At 50.5% G+C, this 23,055-nt stretch overlaps 1 protein-coding gene across 2 annotated transcripts in view; it reads right to left on the reverse strand.

The window, feature by feature from the left end:
- LOC133342637 (protein bicaudal D homolog 2-like) overlaps positions 1-23,055 on the reverse strand; it is an 89,428-nt gene that overhangs the window by 29,144 nt on the left and 37,229 nt on the right. For both annotated transcript variants that reach the window (XM_061551916.1, XM_061551917.1), the window contains exon 2: positions 11,315-11,527. In XM_061551916.1, the coding sequence (XP_061407900.1) occupies positions 11,315-11,527 (213 nt within the window). The remainder of the gene's footprint in view (positions 1-11,314; positions 11,528-23,055) is intronic.

Below are 23,055 nucleotides of genomic sequence, written 5' to 3' on the forward strand. Positions count from 1 at the left end.
CAAATAGTTCACTGCTTTAGCCCACCGATGATGCTGGTTGCAATTACCAGCGAAACGTCGTACTCAAATTGTAAATGTTGTTGCTTCAACACACCGGTGGGCTAAAGCAGTGAACTATTTGTCTTTGTCAACGTGACCCATTTTTACTGATTGGCCGTGTCGGGTGGTGGAGGGTTACGACACATTTATAAATAAACGCGATCTAAACCCAAAAATCGTTGATTATGAATAACATTGGTCGCGAAAGCCTACGTGTTAAACGGGTTCATTACGGTTAGCGGATGGGCAGGTCGCGCGTGGGATAAAGTGTGGGAATACTCCCACTTTTTTCAAGACGTCTGGCCAGCGTAGGAAAGTAGGCCAAAGTACCCAATCGAGGGGCTAAGGCTGCCTCTCTAGTGGAGGCCCCTCTGTCAACAGGAGTGTGAGAGCCAGCGATTGGAGGGCTGCTGCTACCTCTTAAATGTTATTATTTGGTTCTTTCGGTTAAGTCACGTCTAAAGATAAAATAATAAATTAAATTAAATAATAGCATACGACGTTTCGATTGCAACACAAGCAATCATCAGGTATAATGAAATAGCGACATAAAATCTAACCAGAAAACTATAGACAGACATATTAGCAGACAGATATCACCAAGATACATAGAGGGAGCAACACAGGTAACAGAGAGGGGTGATCATCTCTGTGGGGTGGGCTTAAATAGACAGAGGGGGGAGGAGGCAGAGAGAGGGAGGGGGTTAGAGAAAACATTTGCATATCAATGAGTGGTCCAAAAACAAGGTTCTGCAAGTGCGATGACACGGCAAGCAAGTCTGAAAATCAGGAGAAGGACAAACTAAAATTCAATAACCTAGTAAAATATCGAAATGTAATGTAGTACAACACAGTCACGAAAGTTCTAAAATTAAGACTCTTAAATGTTTTCCTTCGAAATGAAACTACGTGGGATGGATTCCATCCGAATCGCGTAAAGTTAAAATCAGCAGACTACCGTAAGAACAATGATGCCAGTAATGATCGATCAAGAGAAGTGATTGCATTTCGTAAAACGGTAAACGTTACTCGAGTCAGTAAGAATCGATTTCGATTGGAATAAGCGGCGTTATCCCTCCTCCTTATTGTACAGTCGGTGAATGTCACAGGGCGTGCGACCGAGTAGGTGTGTACACTGTGATTTTATACGGAATATTTACGGAGCTTAGAACGAGTGCTTGCAAAAATGGACTGGGTTTTTGATCTTATATACTTGACCTATTTTAAGGTATTAATTTTTAGTGATTTGCTGACTTTTCATACACGTTGCATTCCTATCGAGTTTTTGTATTGTTTGTCGTTGTTGACCAGTCCCGACAGCACATCTGTGAAAAATGGGCCTCATAGCTCATTCCATTTCTCCAGGATAAATACATATTTAGACTCTGACTATATTTTAAGTGTAAAGCAGGATCACCTCTCATCATTCATCCACTATACTAAATTTCTCCTTCATGATACTTTCATACTGACAAAAAGGAAAGGGTAAAACCTATTCTTATTTTTCACACTTTGATACTGGCAAAAAAGGTTCCCATTAAATATCTGCTCAACCGGAGCTACAAGTGTTCTGATACTTGCATTGTCTTTGTGCTGTTCACCTTTTGGCATTCTCCCTTCTGACACTGGCAGTGAGACTAGGCCCTAGAGAAGGCTCTCTCTGGTGTAGGCCAATCAGCTTCAAACACAATGCCCATCTATTATCAGAGCACGATTGTTTGCATGTTCACCACAAGTGCGTGTGGTTAATGCGACTTGATTCCTTGCAAAAGGGATCTATTTGGCGTTTGAACATCTTACACCTCGCGCTTTATTGCCAGAAAGGGTCAAACCTAATCTTCTATTTCATACTTTGATACCGGCAAAAAAACAAGGTCCCATGATAGGAGATATTCCAAAATAAAACTGTATCGCAGACTGAATCGCAACACCGCAAAAGCATAGCGCGTGGCAAGGTGTAATCGGCAAGAGGAGGTAGAGATGGGTAGGGACTGCGCGTGGAGGGGGGCGGCAGGTCACCGAGACGGGGTCAAACCAGTGGCACCCTGGGAGGATCGGCGACCACGGTGAGGACCATAACAGCCAGACGCGGGAGACCGCCACAGCGGTCCGTGGACGGTCGGGTGTCGACTTTACAACAACTATTGGACCTAGCAGAGCGAGGGAGAGCAATGGAAAAGTGAGGTGACATCAAAGCACTGGCCACGATGACCTCTTGGCCTTTGGCGACGAGATCATAATCTTCTTGGTTCTTTCGGTAAAGTTCACCTGAGGACAGGCTGCTTGCGTTGTGGCCGAAACGTCGTGAGAATTATTTTATTATGTTTTATTCTTATTATTTTATTATTTCCATTCTACGTGACTTTACCGAAAGAACCAAGAAGATGAATCCCTGCAGTCACGATAGCTTTAAATCAAGAGATCATAATCATTATTCTCCTCCACGGTTAATCCGGTCAACCGTGGAGAATCGGGCCTTTGGCTGCCATTCTGCGACCAGTCTCATGCAGTGGCTGTCATCCCTTCTCGCAACGTGCCCTTCACAAGCACACTTAACATTTCTTAATAATTATAACGGTGTCTTTAACATGCGTACGTTCTCTAATCCATGTGGACCACTCTGTCTCTCAGTGTAATTACACGCCTGCATCTCAGCACGCTTCTTCGTGCACTTTTCAGCTTCCCCCCCCCCCCCCACACCATTTCTATTTGCCGTCGTCTCTGCTTACGAGCCATATATCCGATGACTACCGAGCCAGCCGAAGAATATTATTGCTGTGCATAAGCCTCCACAATACGTACAAAGACACGTCCAGGCAAACCAACGTTTATTTATTCCGAGTGGCTCCCGTCACGATCTCAACCCCAGCGGGGGGGGGGGGGGTGGTTTGCGCGTCCACAATCGGCCGCGTGTCTCCGCTCTCGCTCGCGAGCCGCCAACGCTCCGCGGGCGCTCGCCGTTAAGCGCCGACGGGAGGCCACGCGACAAAGTTCAAGAGCCATTCGGCTCTTGAATCGGGTGCAACCGCAACAAACAAAAAACAAAAGCATGAACAAGAAAACATCTTAAAGTGACTAAGTGCAAACAGAAAATCCAAGAAAAGACAGCAAAATATTGCAGAAAAAATCACCGTAGACCAACCCTGTGCAAATATCCCAGTGGGATGCAAGTCAAACAACAACAACAACCACAAGACAACTTAGATTAAGGCCATCAGTCTAACTGTGTACTACAACACGACGGGATGCAAGTCGAACAACAACAACAACCACAAGACAACTTAGATTAAGGCCATCAGTCTAACTCTGTACTATAACGCGACGGGAAAGGGGGAGCCTCGGCCATCGACCTGGCAGACGCGGGAGCTCAGAGGTGAGCGCGGAGTCACGCGGCGCAGAAGGACGCCGAGCACAGCAAAGCCCGCCCTTGACACCGCCGAGAGAGATTGATGCAAGGGTCCGCGAGGCAGCAGAGGGAACACACTTTCGCTAATGACGTTTCCCTGCAGGCCATTGCCGTATTAAAGCATGACAACAAACACGGTTGTGGTTTTGTCGCAAAACTCAAAACAAATCAAGTGGAAACACTTGAGGCCATGAGGCGACGTGCCTCCTGGAGCGATGACTTTCCAGTGGCTGCTTGTTAAAGCGGCACTCCCCGGAGCGGTTTTGACTTCTCCGAGTCTCATCAGCAGCGTGTTACCCGTTAAACGAACGCTGCCGGGTGCCTGATGATTGTAGGCGCACGAGCGATCCGCATACACTTTCCAGTACATTTTAGCACAAGTGTCAAACATAATTTCGCACTCCCTAACTATCCACGTAGACGGTGCATCTTAGTGGATAGAGCTGAATGGAGTTCAAAACAACTCGCAAACAAACACCTTGTAAATACCCAAAACAGAAGATCCCTGGGTTTGAACTTCCACGAAGCTCATGGTACACCCTGAACCACATCTGGACAAACCCTGGCAGATGCGGATACCTGATTCACCAATGGAAAATTAAAAACCCTCCAGTAGTGTGCAACTGCGGTCATCCAAAATGGACCGTACAGTGGATCACGACGCAATGCCCCGATCCACCAATACGAAGGATACACTCCGCCGCTCCTAACGCGGTTGTCTGGCTTGGACACCTGAATGTGAAATTGTAGCTGTTGTTCTGCATCTACATCAGCCATACAAAAGAAGAAGATACTTTTATCACTACACAATATTGCTGCATTATATATTGAAACCCGACTTGATGTCTTCAGCTTATTTTTCCATAAAAGCTAAGTTTACACAGAGTATATATATCTAGCAATGTACACATGTTACTTTGGCTCATAATGACATTCCTTTGTAATAATAATTTACAGCTTCTTCGGTCAACCCACTGCGGGATGAGGGCCTCTCCAAGCCGAGAGTTGTTTGACCATACTTCACCACGTTGGTCAGTGTGGGTTGGTGAAGCGGGGATCGCGGGTAACGGTTCAGGCGTCACTCGGCACTGACGTCAGCCGTGGCCGGCAATAGAATTCGGGTCAGTGTGCGCACCACTGCGTCGCTGAGTGATACAGCAGCTTGCAATTAAACGCAGAACTATTTGATACAAACAGACTCAGCCAGACATGCCCCAACACACAAATTGTGTTTAAGCCACAACGTGTTTGGGCACAAACACAGACACACCCAGCGGAGGCAGGGCATAACGCCGAGAACTACAGCCGTAACTTGTTTTTTTGAATAATTTTCTTGTTGTTATGTTGACTTGTTTACTCAGGAAAGCCTCACAGAGCATCAGGAGTCTCTTTTAGGAGCGTCCCTGCCAAGTTTATTTCAGTCGAGGCCGATGTTGCCGCTGTGTGTGATGTGTAATCCCAATCGAGTCATTTGCAGGTCATTTTTCAGCATTGGGATGTTTTGGCCAATGCCTGTGAAAAAAAACGTTTAGCCAGTGGGAGGAAATCAGATGAACCGGAGTAAACCCATGCAGAACAGGGGGGGGAGAGCATACCAACTCCGCACAGAAAGGCACCCCCCCCCCCAGGTGACGAATCGAACTCAGGCTCCCTTGCACTGTGAGGCGCAAGTGTTACCGCTCCGCCGTTCTGCCTCCCAACCTGCCCCAGAGATTCTCGCCGCGCCCCCCCCCCCCCACCGTGCCATCTCGAGTCGTGGCCAAGAACTCGGCGGAGGGACGGCAGCCTCACCCCCCGGGGTACCGACAGAAACGTCATCCCCAGACCCCGCGTCTCATTTGGCTGAAACTCAAACGTTTAAATCACCAAATTAATCACGCCGCGGTTTCATTGATTAAAATAACCAAGTTAACCCATCCATTTCTTTGTTCGTTCGCCTATGTGCTTATTTACGTATCGAATTATACAGTCCACACTCGTTTCATATATCTTTTTGCCTTTTGCCATGGGCTGATCTCGGCCGAAAGGTGTTCAATTTCAGCAGCGGGGGGGGGGGGGGGGGGGGGGGGAAGTGTAATTTCTCAAGAGCGGCCGTCTTGCCGACGCAGCATGGTGCGTCGATCCTGCTGACACGAGCTCCCCGAAGGAGACGCTCCCCTTAATCAAACGACAGCTCCGGCGCGAGGCGGGGAAGGCGCTGGCAGGCGTGGGGAGGTGAGCAGGAGAAAATGAGAGTGACTTGGGAGCTTGTGGGGAGGTAAGGGGGAGATGATGATGCGGGGCAGACGATGCAGGAGAGGTGAAGGGAGGCGCAGTGAGGTGCAGAGAGGACAGCCGAGGGGCTGGGGAGGCACGAGGAGGTTGAAGGAAGGTGCGGGGAGTCGAGAAGAGGAGTTGCTGGAAGTTGCTGAGAAGCGATTGGGAGATGCTTCGAGATGCTTCGAGATGCTGAGAGGTCACGTGAGGGGACAGCAGTTGTGAGGAGGTGCAGGGAGGAGAGAGGAGGTAAGTAGTCACTGGGAAGCATCGGAAGATGTTGAGAGATGGGGCGATGTGACAAGAGGTGCTGGGAGGTGTGGTAAGGCAGAGAGACACTTGAAGGAACAGGTTCGGCTCATGTTCAACACCACCGGATGGGTGCCACACCTCTCGTGCTCCCAGATGTGGAACAATATCCCCAGATCTCGGATCGTCCATTCACCCCCCCGCCCCCATGCTCTCTAATCACTAATACTGGAGCAGGGCGATATTCTCCACCCTTGGCTACACCGTGACTGGGAAGTTGTTTCATGGTGTGGCGATGCCGTTGGCTCCATGAGCTGCCAGTGACTGACAGCGCAAACTTGACCCTTCCAACTGTTCCAATGCAACATCTCACAAGCAAGCGTTAAGGAGCACAATGTAATGCTGAGGCCAGATTCACATCTTGAAGCAATGGTCGAAACTGTGCAATTTCCCCCGTTACGAATAACAGAGATGTTGGCACACTATACCAAAGACCGGATCTAAATTGGCGTTTGCCCTTATTTTACAAGAATACATATTTGTATTCACTCAATTCCTCCGAGGCCCTGTTAGTTCAGAACATGCTCGCTCGGTAAAATCATGCCCTGTTTATGTTCAAAGATTTTCATTCATTACTGCAACTACGTAGGTTTCCACCGTTGGGCTGTAAAGCTCTCCGATGCATTTTCATCATCGCCATCACATCAGCGCAGATGTTTTCATTCATTCCAGGATACGTGGTTTCATTTTGCATTGACCGCGGGCGATATCCAGATGCGGCTGTGATCTACGCGACAGGTGATGTCCTCAACCGACGATGCGGCACTGTCGACCGTCTCTTGCGGCCACTCAGCTCAGGCCTGAAATAAAGACGTGGCATCCCATTCCACGTGCCCTCCGTCCCCCCACAGCGCACTCGCCCAGACATCACCGGTGGAAACGGCGTCGTGGCTGACGTACGCTTGCGTGGAACTTGCTATTAAAATCAGACAGGCTAAGTGGCTTCACACCGGCGACGCTCAACCACTACGTGTCAATGGCTCTGCCATCAGTGTGGCCAGGTTGTTCTCCCACGTGTGCCTTCATTCCAACGGAAAGTGGGGTCCAATTTTGCGTGACAATCACAGCCCCCCCCCCATACATGGTGCGTCTGTGTGACAGTGTATGGGTGAGCCTCAAATGAGTACCTGGTGCGGTGTGTAAACATCAGAGGTCGCAAACGGGTTTTGATTCCTTACCCGTACCCGTACCCGGCCGCACCAGGGTCGCAAACGGGTACCCGTACCCGGCCGGGTACGGGTACCCGTTCCCTACCCCGTACCCTACCCGAAATGAGTGACAAACGGTTACTCACCAGTGACTCACGGCCTACCCGTACCCGGCCGCACCAGGGTCGCAAACGGGTACCCATACCTGTACCCGGCCGGGTACGGGTAGCCGGGTATCGGGTAGGGTACGGGTATCGAGTACCCGGTTGCAACCTCTGGTAAACATCGTCACTGGGGAGACAAAGGCAGCCGAGCGTGGTGGTGGCCACCCACCCACTTAGTGTGCCATGCCGGCTCCCAGAGGTGCTACTCACTAACAGCACTTGCCCCAACAGTCTAAGGCTATACGGGAGATCTTTGTCTTTGGGCGAGGCTTGTAGTGGGGAGCAATAGCGTAGCGTTGAGCGGTTAGTGCACCGGGCCACAAAACCTGGCGACCCGTGTTCAATTTCGGTCGTGGAACATCCGAAACGGTCCTGCGCCTCCCCTAGGTCGATTGAGCCCTTAAATGAGCGCCCTAGTACGGGGCGCGTGTAACCATCGGAACTGAGGAGATGAAAGTGGCCAAAGCACAGTGCTGACAACTGCACCCCAGCCTTAATAGGTGCTCCGTAATGCGCTCACTCGAAGAGCATACAATAAGGATTTAACAAGAAAGCCCATTGGCTTTGATTATGGGGAGTGGTGGTGCGGTGGTTAGCACGCTGTGCCATGCTTCCACTCTACCGTCATCCTCCTTGCCGCAATGTCCTTTCTAACAGCTCCGTGCACGAGTATTAAGTACATGTATTGTATGTAAGTATTAAGTACATGTATTGTACACGTGCGTGTACATGCTACGATCACATTTTCCAGAGTTCGATTCCCGACCAGGGCTAACAATCAGCGTCGAGTGATATCTGAACAGGTTCTGGTCATCCACTAGATCAACTCAGCCTTAAATAGGTAGCTAGTGCAGTGCATCAACATCAGCACTGTGGAGAGAAAGGTCGTTGGGGGCATTGTTCTGACACCACCACCTCATGCGCCATTGCCAGCCTCACTAATAAGTGCTCACTAACAGCACCTGCAACCATCAGCATAACAAACACGGCTATATGGGCGAGCTTTGCATGAAGAGCAGTCGGGAGAGTGTTGAGCTCACCGTGCTGTGAATGTGGCGATCTGCGTTCCATCCCCAGCCACAAGCTAACATGAGTGGTGAGCAAAACCTGAACCACACACAAAGTGCTTGCCGCATGAAACACAATACCTTGCTGTTCTAGTCAAGGAGCATGATCCATCACGCGAGCTCCAGTCAACACTCGCAGCGGTTTTTAGCTCGGTGCCGTCACGAAGGCCCGGTGCCATCACAAGGGACCGGTGCCGTCACGAAGGCCCGGTGCCATCACAAGGGACCGGTGCCATCACAAGGGACCGGTGCCATCACAAGGGACCGGTGTCGTCACGAAGGCCCGGTGCCATCACAAGGGACCGGTGCCATCACAAGGGACCGGTGTCGTCACGAAGGCCCAGTGCCGTCACGAGGGACCGGCGCGTTGAGCGGTGGGGACAGGCTGGGAATTTACTGTCTAAACAAGTTGGCTATGCCGGCCGATGGGGTTGACGCGAGATTTGTGTTCCCGTGGGATAATTACGTGAAATGAATTTTTCCCCATCCAGGGGTTATCGTACGTGACACAGCTCGTGTTTGTTCACTCGATTTCTCTCTCTCCCTGCCGGCGGAATAATGCTTATTGAGATTCGGTCACATTTTACACACGACATGAATCCAAATGTTTCATGGATTTTATTGTAAATTTAAAGCAGCTTTTGACCGGTTTGAGCGTTTGGTGGCATTTTTACGATAACTCTCATGACTCCCCATAACCTTCCACAGTTATGTACTTATAAATTGTTGCCATTCAGGTTAATAATGCAATCAACAAGTCTTTTTTTTCCCATTGCAATCAATGGAGCGGCCACTAGTGGCTTCAGAGTTCACACGAACCCATAACGTACAACGTATTGAAAATGTCATATTAAAACATTGCTTTTACCACTGTGATTTAAAACATATACCTTGATCCTTAGGAATCCATATTGATTAATCCGTGCATTGTTACACCCCTAGTGATTACTGTGTATTTCATCACTTCTGAAAAATGTATACGTATGTATACAAAATTCAGTTGTGTCTCCACATATGAATGGAATTGTTTTACTTTACCAGCCTATTGGGCTTTCCACACCGACATTATCGAGCGGCATTTAAGCAAGCAAATTCTGGACCAGGTTTCCACTTTTTGGGTCTCGTCAGCGGTTAAGCATTGTTAAACAAATGCTGCCGAATTATCAGATGTTATTGGCAAAAGCACACTCCGTTTATACTTTGAAACCCCATTCACACTTGTAATTTTGTAATATATTGGTTGCATCAATCTGCACATTTCTCCACTCATTATTATTTTGCGCACACATTACAAAAAAGAATAATGGGCGTTTGCTTCTGGCACGAAAGGCACTCCGTTGTGAAATCCGCGTTGACCCTGCCCCGCGAAAGTGAGTCGGCGAATTCGGGCGTTCGTTGCCATCTGCCCACATCATCATCAGGTGTGGCTCAGGTAAATTCTACCACACGGCACTCGTAATCGCCGTCCCGTGAAGCCCTCCCACCACGCCCACTGTGCACGGCCTACGCACCTTGCGGTGACTCAGAATGGCTCATTTTGGGTGCAGTTTTTGGCATTTCCAGTCACCATAATCTTCACCATCCCCTACCACATGGTTGGGGGGGGGGTCTTTAATGGCTGCAAACAATTGGTGGATACGCCGTGGTTTACACCACGTGATCATCATGGGACCTTTTTTGCCAGTATCAAAATGTAAGAATCGGTTTTACCCTTTCTGGCAATAAAGCAGGTGCTAAGCTGCTAAATCACAAAACAGGAACCCTATGCAAGGAATAAAATCTGCATTAACCACACACACACACACATGTGGTGAACTTGCAAACAAAAACATGCTCTGGTAATATATGCATTGTCTTTGAAGCTGATTGGTCCACACCAGAGACAGCTTTCTTTAGGGCCTAGTCTCAAACGGTGTTAGATCAGAGGACACCAAAAGGCGAACAGCACAGAGACAACGCCACTACCAGGGCATTTATAGCTCGGGGTGAGCATCTACATCATGCATGTTTGCATGTTAACCAAGTATGTGTGGTTAATGCAGGTATGATTCCTTGCAAAGGGTTTCTGTTTGGTGTTTTAACATCTGATATGGCTGTCACCTGATGAAGCGAGTTGAAATTACTGGCAAAACGTCGGACTCAGATTGTAAATGTTGTGGCTTGGCTCTCCAACACACCGGTGTGCTGTACTAGTGACGGATTGGCAACGTTCTGTTTACGTGACCACCCTTACTAGTTGGCTGTGTCAGGTGGTGGCGGGTTTAACGACATCTAACAAAATAACCTGTATTATGGATGATATTGGTCGCGAAAGCCTACGTGTTAAACTGTTTTAACATCTTAGCACCTGTTTTATTGTCAGAAAGGGTAAAACCAATTCTTACACCACATGACCAATCTACTTGGCACACGACCAGCCTTGATGGGCATTCCGATGGGCCCTATGGGCAGAGAAGGTGGGCCTCACGTCGGCATGGAGGAGAGAACATTCCTTCTTTGGCCAGCGGTTAGCGATTGAGTTGGAGTGGCCATTTAAAAATGGGTGGTGCTGACGGAGGGCAGGGCTGCGAGCTCACCACGTGTCCCGGTTGAGCCTCCCAGAAATATAGGATCTCCAGCGGCCACTTCTGTTTCCGCTCGAATCACTCATTGACAGACGGCCACCGTCGTAGGGGGGAAACGACCTTCGAACCCCGTGTCAACCAATCGCTCCGCTCGTTCGCGGCGTCGCGCACACGCACACGCAACAAGACAAAGATCCCGCCTACAGCCTTAACAGACTGTTGGGGCAAGTGCTGTTTGCGAGCAGCACCTACGAAGGCTGGCACGGCACACGAGGTGGGGTGTGGGTGGCCAGCATCACGCCCGCCCGCCGTGGTGCTGGCCGCTCCCGACGCACGCACGCACGCACACGCATGCACGCACCTCCTTGAGCTGAGTGGCGAGCACGGTGAGTCGATCGACGTCGGCGAGGGCGTTGCTGAGCGCCGTGCGCGCCGCCTTGAGCTCGCCCTCGAGGCGCAGAACCCGTGCCAGGTGCAGCGCCTCGCGCGACGCCGACTCCTCCAGCAGCGTCTCCTCGCGCGTCTCCCCATCCTCCGCCGCGCGCTTGTGGTTCGAGTACGCCTGCCCAAACGCCTGCCGGGAGGGACGGGCCACACGAAGACGGGTTCAGACGGACACACGGACGGGCATCGGGGGACGGGGAGTTCGCATCGGGGTTGTTGAACGACACTCCGGGCAAACACGTGACCGCTTCCGTGGACGATTACCGGTTTGCGAAAGTTCAGGACGAATGTAGCGACCGGTGAGCCGGTTGGCACAAACGAACGTATTGAACGGCACAGCGGCCCAACTCGTTGCGCGGCACCTTTGGCATTATTTCCCGGTGAAAAAGGTAAAGGTGCAGCCCTGCGATTTTGCTCCCATGCTTCGTCACGCCGGAGGGAGCACTCGAGAGGGTATTTGGTCTACTCTTCCATGCTGACGTGACGTCTCGGAAGAGATGGCCATACCCAAACACTTTCCTCTACCGCACGTGACCTGCCCATCGACTCGCTGCGGTGAACCCATTTACGCTGCCATTTACAACCAGACGGACAAACAACCAGACAGAAAGACGAGACAGAAAGACAGACTGCCTGACAAACAAAAACACCAACCAGACAGACAAGACAACATGACAAGAAAGACAGACAACCAGATGGATGGACAGCCAACCAGACACCCATACAGACATAAGGTCAGCCAGACATTTCCCCCTAAAACTTTCACAGGAAACCGCTCGCCGTGCCGGCGAGGGGAATGCAAAACACCTGACGAGGCCCTCCCCACGAAACCCCAGACGGCGACAATCGCCCGACTGGTCGGTGGAACTCGGCCAAATCCCCGCTCCTCTGTTTAAAACCGAGGCGCATTTGCCCACTTTGGCCGTGAAATTGCATTATTCAGTTTACAACCGAGCTAAGTCGGCAGGGACAAAAGCCCGACAATGCAGCTCAGTGGGCCTGTCCCCCCCCCCCCCCCCCCCTTGACAGTATGGATTTACGAGTCCCCGAAGGCTTCCCCCATTACATTTGCCCAGAACTGCACTGGCTGTCGACGGGGGCATTAAGAGCAGAACCCGCGGATTCTTCTGTGTTGGTGCCATGCGAAGGCAGCTTGTGTTTGCGTCGTGCGCTTTCTGTGCCCGAGCGCACTGCACATCACAAGCATTGTCGATTGCGAACGGGCCCTCTTTGCGATGCCATGAAGACAAAGACCCCCCCCCACCCACCCGTAACCTGTAAGGGGGCAAGCGTTGTTAGTGAGCGAGCACCTATGAAGGCCGGCACGGTACACGAGGGGGGTGCTGCGGTCAGCATCGTGCCCAGTTGCCTTTGTCTCCCCCAAGTGCTAATGTTTAATACACACTGCAGCAGGTACACAGGCTGAGTCGACCGAGGGTAGGCCGAGGAACACGTTCAGATGATAGTCACAGGAGTTGGCTGCGATCGGAAATCGAACGTGGGTTTCACACAAGCAGTGGGCCAGCCACCACCACTCCCCACGACAATTGCGGTGCCCCACATACAAACACAGACTCCCAGGAGGAAGCCAAAGCTCCCACCCCCTCCCCCGTCTCTCACGTCGACAAATTAAATTCCACGAATGCCGAAGCGAGTAAACGCCACAGTGTGTCGGAGGGGCACGGTGGGACGTAAGATTTTTTTTCCGACCCTTTCTGCCAATTACATTTCAAATGTGCCATCACACTAGTCTCGTTACGAGACAACAACAAAAAACACATTGCCATTTAGAACGCTCCCTGGTTAGCAGCACGTCATAATTTAGCGTTATAAGAATTTACCGCAGGATGACATCGCACAAACTACTTCTGAAATCACTTTAGTAAGCCTCACGGCCACATGAGGCAATGCCCTTTTTACGTCCTGAAAAAAAAGAGCATTCCTCACATATATTTCATATGTTTGAATTATTAGGACTGAAATAAGCTAATTGAACTGACAAACTAAATGCATTATTCCGAGTGCTTTTGTACAGTTAGGGACCAGTAGAACCCAATGAATATCAGCGGTGTGTGGCTCAGAAATCTGACACGGTTCAAAATTATCTCAGAGTCACCCAGCCACCTCTTGGCCTGAGACAGTCAACTCGCGGCACGTGAGAAAGCTCGTCTTAATTATGGTCGGGTCGCAAAAACCCGCAATTTGGAGCCCGTCTGTCTCAGCAGTGGCGGTTTTGCGATCCCATACGGCGCTGGAATATCACCCCCTCAGCCACCCGGCCTCCTCTCGCTCTGCGGGACACTTTGGGGAGGAAGGAAGCTCGGAGTGTCTGCTTCGAAGCGGCTGCGGCCGTCCGCGAGCTCGCACACATCAAGAGTTTCCGACTCCAACACCCCCGCTGTCGCAGACGGGTGCTGCAGGCAATCAAGAGCGAGCCCCCCACTCGCTGCGTGTCGGTGCAACGGCCAAATTAGCAGGCGGAGTCATCCACTGCAGAGCCCTCCGCTTCGCCTGCTCTTCACCGCGGCACGAGCCCTTCCAGTACAGCGTGCTACAAAGTGAGAAAATAAATCAGTTCTGATGCGGGGGTCTCGAAGGTAAAACACTAGAGTCAATTTGCATTTTGCTTCAACACGGGAAAAAAAAAATTTACCCGGTAACTTTTTCCCTCTCCGACGCGCCGCGTGTAATACCTTCAGCGCCAGGTAAAAAAAAAAAATGCCGCCGCCGTCACCGCCATCTGCTCCGTCGGAGGAAACGAGCGGCAAAAACCGAGGCCCGCGGTGGCGGAGCCGAAATTCGGTCAAATTAGATTCCAAAGTGGACCGGCGGCACCGTGGTGCTGCTGCGGAAAATCAACTTAATCAACGGACAGCGTCGCGAAAAAAATGCACTACGCTGCTCCCTTCCCGACAAATCCATACATTTTTTAACGGTCTATTTGAAAGTGGGTTACGGTGGAGGGGGCATTGCCACAAAGTGGATGCTTTTCAACAGACGCCGGCTACCTGCGCTGCAGCGGAAGATAAATGTCTTACGTCTCATAAAGAAGAAACCGGGTTCTGCCTCCGGCTACGGGAACTGCTGTCCGTGCTGATAAACATCAAAATGTGTGCCCGGGCGTCCAAATGCTATCACTTGCAAACAGCGTGCAGAGGTCAACATTAAGGGCCGCCAGGTCACGTGCAGGCACGCACGCGACCGGTTACAAACAACGCAACGGAAGAAACGCGCACGAAGCGAACAGGGCGATACGCTGCTGCTCCCGCCGCTGCTTTATTAGGCACGTGCCGATGCGTCGATTCATCTTTTTTGAGATCGATTCTCTCGATTGCGATACGTGAATCACCCTGCGCAGGTTTTAGAATGAATTATTCATGATTTATTAAAAACGACGTGCAAATGGTCTGCCAATGTACATTAAAGCCAACTGATGCAAAAATTAGAGGGCAAATATCACAGAGAGAAAGAAATGAAGCAATAAATATGATCAAGTAAAAGGGACGGATTGAAGGAGACAGGACACGATACGGAACAAACATTACGAACAAAACGATGTCAATGACACAGAAACGGTACAAATGATAAAAAAAAAATATTCTAAAATCTTCAATCGTGACATTTCAACAAATCGCTGGAGGATCACGTGAATCTTTACACGCCTAATACTCGTTACGTTCGTACATTATGCAGAGCGTGTTTCTGCACGTGCACAGCTATTGGAGGACAGCGACAGCTGCCTCGTGTGCACGTGTCCGAGTGTGTGGTGCATCAGCCAGTCATCTCGGTCATCTCAGCCAGTCGACCCATGGGCACCTGGGTCTGCCCCGTGACCTCCTGCCAGCGGGCGTTCGACACTTCACCTGGCCTCAAGGTGCACATGGCCTGGCACAAGCGTCGTGGTGACGTCACCGCCACTTAGTGGCGAATGGCGGTTGTTGTTGTTGTTGTCTGAGTGTTTGTGTGTCGAAGTGTGTGTGTGTCTTTGTCATGTGTGTCGGAGTGTGCATGCGTGGAGCAGTGGCAAAGTGGTTAGCGCGCTGCGCTACGGCCAACACGAGTGACGATTATATAAACTGGTCATGGGCCTCCCCTAGGTCGACTCAGCCTCAAATGAGAATCCTGGTGCGATGTGTAAAAACACCGCCACTAGGGAGACAAAGGCGGCCGGGCGTGGTGCTGACCACCCACCCCCTCGTGTGCCGTACCGGTCTTCATAGGTGCTCGCTAACAGCACTTGCCCCAACAGTCTGTTAGAGCTATACAGGGAATATTTGTCTTTCGAGCAGTGGTGCAGTGATTAGCACACCGCTCTATGAACCCTGGGGCCACGGTTCATATTGGTGGCAAACAAACAAACCGGTTCTGGGCCCCCCCTATTTTGACCCGCGTCGCCCCTCTTTTTATAAGAGATGTTCGAGAATTATAACCGCGACATTTGCTAAGCCACTTCGTGTACACAGATGTATGAACGTCAGCAACGGGTAGACAAAGGTGTCCGAGGCACGGTTTCTGGCCACACCACACCCTCGTGCGCCGTGGCCGGCCTGAATAGGTGCTCGCCTACAGCACTTGCCCCAGCAGTGTGTAAAAGGTGACATGGGGTGGGTGGGGTGGGTCTTTGCGCTTGGCGTGCGTGCGAGCGAGCGCGGCGTTTTCCGCGCGAACGCTCCGGTGGGCCGCCGGCTCCTCCGTCTCAGGAGGAGGCTGCCGCGTCTCCGCGTCTCCCGGCATCGCGGCGGAGAGCCGTGGTGTCGCCACCGCCGCCCCATGGCACCGGGGGGGGAGCGGGTTTAATTACGGTGCAGATCCCGGAGCCCACTCGCTCTCTCTCTGTCTCCCACAGCCACGGTAGGGGCTTTTGGGGGGGGGGGGGAATAATAATGATGATGAAGCTACCACGAGGATGTGTTGTGCTTGCTGCGTAGGTGTTCGCGGACGTGCCGCGTTGGCTGTTCCCCGACGCGTTTTTGGGGTCGTGCCGTCGACCGCTCGCTGAAGGGCCTCCCGGCACGTGCGAAGCGAAGATTCAGACGGTGCGTGCAATAACACGCGCTACAACGCAAAAAAACACACGACGGAGAGGTTTTGTTTGGCTTTGAATTGCCTGCGTTTTGTCTATGGCGAGCTACGATTATCATTTTGCACGTTGTGCAATCGCCTTTTACTCTTGTCATTGCCTTGTAATTCAGGTCTGCCTTGAAGTATCGACTTGTCGGCCGAATTGGCTCTCACTGCGTTGAAACAATGGAAATTAATGAATACATTTTTATTTTATCCAGTAAGGCCTCATAATGAGTCTGAAGGTTACTGCTTGGGTTGTTTGGCCGTCTCCTTTTTTGCGTCACACGGCTAGAAACTGGAGCGCCTGAAGAAAACCCACATATATACAAGACGACATCATACATTGACGACATGCTTGTGGTACAATCTCCTACAGGCACCTCACACCATTATAAAAACACTTTTAGCGGACGTTTCATTTGTCACGCAACTGGCAAGTGCAAGTCCTTGTCTTTTAAATGTGGCAGGTGCTGACATCTGCAGAGTGGTCCTAACCTCGTATTGCTTGGGATGGTAACACATCTGTGATCCTGCGATGATGAGCTGCCCATCAAGTCCCCATGCATTTCGAGAAAGCATTCCCCCTCATCCATCAGCGGCTGTGGTTGCCGCTTGCCCTGGCATTCCGAGGATTATCCTCTCTTTGTGGTAGCAGCTGCCCTGGGAAATCTGCACATCTTCTTGGGACATCACAAGCTTCGTTCTTTTTTGCTGGTTACGTGATAACGCACCACTCAAGAAAATTTATAAAACACGTAATTCTCCGCCCCCCCCCTTCCGTTATCGTGACACAATCCTTTTTCCCCCGTGACACGTTCCCGGTTTTCCTGCACCTCGGAGTTGGCAACGCTGGGTCTGAGGCGGAGCAACGGCCTCGACGTTACAAGCAGCACGGCCAACCCCCTTTTTATTGTGCGGATGTTTCACGGCGGAGAATGAAACAACTCGAAAGCCGAGCGAGATCAAACGCGCGACCGAGAGAGTTAGGCGCATTGTGCGTCGCGCGAGCCAGCGCCACCATTGCTCGCTGCAGGGCACTTTCTGACCCGGTAATCTCATTTTTCCCAGTCCGCTGGCACACTCCCCCCTCCTCGCTTCCTCTCTCGCTCGCTCGCACACACGCACACGCTCGCGAGCGTCTCTTTAACCTTCCCGCGGCACGGGTCAGGCAGCAGCGTGTCACTCCGCACGTGCGTGGCCGCTGCCCTCTATCAGGACGGAGAGGGGAGAAAGTATAAAGTGCACGCTGCGGTTAATGGAGCGCGACGGCTGGGAGCCGGTAACGAGAGAGGCGGCGATAAATCGGAACGCGGCCGAAAGCGTCTTCTGGCCAAGCGTGGGCGCTGGAAACTCTTTGCAACCCAGGGCCCAACTCGAAGGGGGAGGGGCAAATGGGACATTTGTCGAGGTGTCCAAAACTCCCAGTGGGGCTCGGGAGTAAAATAAAGGAATAAACCATGAAGAAGTTAACCATCGTCGTCAGCCATAGTCAAATCCACTGATTGGATGGACGGCTCTCCAAAGCCACTGCCGCCTCTCACGATCCTGAGATGCGACAATCCGCCCGGGCTCCTCCACCCACAAACCGATCTCGTCGCTCCACCTCCTGGCTGCAGGCTGCCCTTCTGGTGGACGCCCTCTTGGACGCGTTCCGTTCCTTGGCTGCCGCTCCGCGATTACTCTTGACCATCGGCCAGTGGCGTAGCTAGGAAATTTTGTGCCCGGGGACGAACTATAAAATTGGCGCCCCCCCCCCGTTTAATCACAAACCAAAATGTAATTACATGACATGTAGGCTGTGTGTGGCGGGATATATAAAGTTTTAGGTTGAGGTGTAGATTTGTGCAGTAGTTTCAGGTTGCCGCGCCCGCCGCAATAAGTTATAATGTAACGTTGTAAGCCTAAATTTCGATTTAAAGCTTTCGTGACTGCAGGGATTCATCTTCTTGGTTCTTTCGGTAAAGTCACGTAGAAGGGAAGTAATAAAATAATAAAAATAAAACATAACAACTATTTTATTATGTCTTATTTTTATTATTTTATTATTATTTACTATTATTTTATTCTTATTATTATTTTATTTCTTCCCTTCTACGTGACTTTACCGAAAGAACCAAGAAGTTGTAAGCCTAATTTTGGCGCCCCTTTACCTTGGCGCCTGGGGACACATGTACCCCCCTGCCCCCCCCCCCCCCTAGCTACGCCTCTGCCATCGGCCATCGTCCCTTCTAGCGACATATCCTGCCCGAGCCAACTCACTCTTCGGAACGGTTTGACGCCAAGGGGCCCGCGCACGTTCTCGGTGTCTTTCTCTTTCCGTCACTTGATGCGACTCTTTGCTTGTTCGTGCGCTTTTCAGCTTTTGTTCTGCAGTGTATATTTTTTTTCTTAACGACCGTGTTTATGAACCACGGTGTCACGACAGGAGGTAGATTGCACTGATTAAAACGTTTATTCCTACGACACATTGGAAATGTTATTTTGTAATGATCAAGTTAAGCTTTCCACAAGCACTCGAACTTGGATAAAAGTCGACCCCGTTCATTCCTATAATTGTTTTAACATGAGCAACATGAAGAATGCTGCATTTTATTAATTGCTGCTTTATTAAGTTGTTTCAATTTCATGCTTCAATTTTCCCCATCTGACACAGATTAACCCTTCATCCCGCCTCGCACGCGCATGCGTGCATGTGTGCGTGCGTGTCTGTTCGTGTGTGCGTGCGTGCATCTGTGTGAGCAGAGTGGGGTGCGCGTTGCTGTTTTGAGAGCAAAAATGCACGAATGCGGCCATGTAGAGCAACTACTTGGCTCTCGTTTGCAACAAACTTGGAGAGATCAAGAACACAACTTGATAATAATTCATATTTTAGTATACATGGCATAGTGCACATGGCACAGCCTCCTCCACCCCTTCCCCCCATCGGCACTACAGGGCTGCAATCAGGTGATTCCAGCAGTGGATAGATCATAGCTGCTGACGCTGACGATAATGATGACAACTCATATGGTGAAAATGGGACGAGCCGCACATGTGTCAACACGGGAATCCCTCTAGGTAATGACAGGAAGAAAACCGCTCGCAAACGCAGCCACTCCCATCGCATTTATCTCCCTGTAAACCTCCGGAATTCAATCAGGGACCTCAATTATGGCTCATATCTGGCTCGCGCGTGTAAAAAAAGAAAAGAGGGAAAAAAAGTCGCGGTAATAATTACAATTTTGCATTTTTATTTACGGCGGGCAGAGAATTAATAGTTTGGCACATAGTTCGGCGACTGCTGGGTTCCGTCTCCAGGCAACGGGGTGGTGGCGTTTATCAAAAACAAGGATGTGGTTATGGGCAGGATTTGACAAAAGGGGGAAGACAGGGCGATGTCCTTTAGTTCCTGCGTTCCGCTTGCCATCGCCGTGCGAGTTGAATTCCCTCGGGGGGCGTACGGCAGTGTGAAAACACAACACCAATTAAAACCCCGTGAAAATATTTGCCGAAATAAATAAATAACAGTTTATGCTTCGAAGAACCAGACCAGATGCTATTTAGATAGTTAATTGTCATCGTCATCATCATGATCACCACCATCAGCCATGGGTAATCCACTGCTGGTTGAAAGTCTCCCCCAAGCCACCACTACCTCTCTCACATTTCTGCGATGTAACGAGTTTTCATGACAATAATAACACGAATAAATTATTTATAGTCCTATTGATCCAATGTTAGATGAAGCCCCCCCCCCCCCCCCCACCGATGCTGTGTCAGTCATAGGGATGTTGTTTGACCATACTTCACCACGGTGGTCAGTGCGAGTTGAAGGTGCATGCTGGTAATCGAATCCAGGTCGCCGGGTTAACATTGCAGTATTTAGGTGCCAAAAGATAACGGTAAAAAATTCAAAAGAATGTGTATGCAATTCAGTAAAAAAAACCGCTTTTTTTCCATCGTCAACCCCTTTTACAACACAATTCCTCGAAACTCATCGGTCAATACCACCCGCCGGAATCTGCCATCAAAGGCTCGGTTTTTTATAAATCACATCCTCACCGTGGGTGTCGTTTTGTCTGCTCTCCGTGCCTCGGCGACTGTGAAATGTGCTTGGCACTGGAGGGAGGGTAATCTCGGGGTGTTTTGGCGAGCCATCGAACAAAGGCGGACACCGCATCGCACGCGTTCACATGCACTTCTACGGCAGCCTGGAACGCACGTCCCTTCCGTTATCCGGAAGCCGCTGGAGCTATGCATTTTTAAATCATCTAGACGGAAAATGCATTTCTTTACAACTGCTTTTTGTGTTTAGTTTCTTGTCCTGCCGCCCCCCGCCGCACCGCCGATTAGCACGGTTGGCGACGTACGGTGCGAAATAAGTTCAACATACCGTGCATACGTGCATTAAGGCGGGGACGGTGAATCGCACGAAAACTGCTGAGCTATCCGGGCTTGCAGTGTGGAATGTCGCCGCCCCTCCCAAACAGCCAGAGAGAGAGAGAGAGAGCTCCTCCACCCACCCGCAGCTGCCCTCACGCCTCGTGGAACTGTTGACAATTTTGTTCTTCCCGAGATCCCTCGAGTGAACCGCAATCTTCTGCTGTGTAAGGATCGGCCAGAAAGTATAAATCTTAATCTTAGGTAATGCCAAGACCGCTGGCTCGACACGCTCAACCGCCCTGCAATCGTGCCAGGCATCCAGCCCTGTTGTGCGACCTTGCTAAAACAAAACAAAAGTGGGGAGTGTATTAAAAACTGGATAAATGGACTTATTTAAAAGGTTATTTTCCAGGCACATTTAGTCTTTGCTTTTCATGATCAAGCGACAAATTTAAAGAGCACAAATGGGAAGGTCAAGGATAGTAAAGTGGGCTTGGGCAGGACGCCACCGGGAGGGACCGGTGGCCAAGGATGGCGATGGGAATGGCAGCCAGAGGGGAGAAAATTGCCTGATAGGACGACTTCCTCGGAGATGGAGCGATGAGACCAACTCGTGTGCAGCAGTGTGTTGGATCGTGGCCTCGCAGGACCGTGAGTGACGGCTGATGGCATGGGGGGAAGCCTTCATCCAGCAGCGGATAGATGAGAATGACGGTGATAAACTGTACACACTTTACAATAGGAAACTGCGGTATTCTCCAGCCTATCATGAAGATACTTTAGATGCAAAGAAGCATTTTTGTATGTAAAAACGTAGAAACGACACTACATGAACCCACACCAATAACTACTTTAACACAAATAAATTACCATTCACAAACACCCGACGTGTATAATATATAGGACATATTTTTCAGGCAACGATTATATTATCATCATGGTTTGAGGATACTGATCAGAGAAGGGTTTATTTAAATTCTGACTCGTCTATAAGTCTCAAGGTGTAGGGTCACACGAAAAACAGCTCACGGAAACGATAACGAAATCAAACACAACCTTAATAAATCCACTCCTTGCATCTTAATCGCGTGAGGTTTTTATTATTATTCCTGTTTGGGAGCCTAGGCATTGCCCCCCCCCCCCCCCCCTCGTTACGTCTCGCTCACATCACGATCAGCCGTAGCAAGCAATTGCGCTCCGCGCTAATGAAATGTAAATTAAAACAAAGAGCGCAGCGTCGAATTTTCACCAAGGGGGCTTCTGCTGTTTTGTCGCAAGGGTGAGTAAGGCCGGGGGGGGGGGGGGGGGCTGCGGGGATAGCGAGCGCCAAGCCGCTTGTCGTCGGCAGCTGTCATGTATCCACTGCTGGACAAAGGCCTCTCCACGGCGCAAACAACGCAGCTCACCCTGCGTCTCGTCACTCCATCCCCACGGTGGTAGTACTCTGGGGCACGTTCTCTCCTTTAACACACAGGAGGCTTTCGCGGCCAATGCTATCCATGATAAAGGCTTTGTTGGGTTCGCTCGCGTAAATATCAATGTGTCGTTATACCCGCCACCACCCGACAAGGCCAATGAGGTTTGTCACGAAAACAAAACGTGCCAATGAGTTACTACTGCAGCACACGGTGTTTTGGAGAGCGTAACCCAGAACATTTACAATTCGAGTATGATGTTTCACTGGTGATTATGAGCAGCATTAATCAGGCGATTACCCAGAATTGTGAAGAAGCCTTCCTGTTTCGGTCCGATATGAAGAAGCCTTTCTTTCAGTCTGCTATGATAGGCTCACAGTGATGACATCAACTCCAACTCAGGTAGTTCGGCCAAAGTTATATTGAGCGAGCGCATTTATCCCACAGCGCACCTGCGATTAGCATGGTTGGCTACGTACGGTGCGAAAGAAGTTCAACATACTGCACAAAAAGAGGTGCTAACAAGGCTCGTAGCGTGAAGCACACACACAACACAGCCGGTGTGCCGAGTCCAATTTGTGCATTAATTGTCACCATCAGCACAGGGCAAACTGCAAATTATTCAAACGCGAGCCAGGCACGGCTCCACAGGTTTGACGCAGCCAGGGAAAATTGGGCGATAATGAAGATGTCCTTTGCAAGGAGAGGCGGGCTGTGGCGGAGGGAGTGCACGCGCCAGGCTCGCAAGCGTCGGGGAGCCACCGCTACCAAACCGCCCCCGGCCACCTCCACAGACAGCAATCGATTTTTGCAGGAA

This window comes from Lethenteron reissneri, chromosome 15 (genome assembly GCF_015708825.2).
Source record: "Lethenteron reissneri isolate LAM-NWPU_2019-01 chromosome 15, ASM1570882v1, whole genome shotgun sequence".
Taxonomy (NCBI): domain Eukaryota; kingdom Metazoa; phylum Chordata; class Hyperoartia; order Petromyzontiformes; family Petromyzontidae; genus Lethenteron; species Lethenteron reissneri.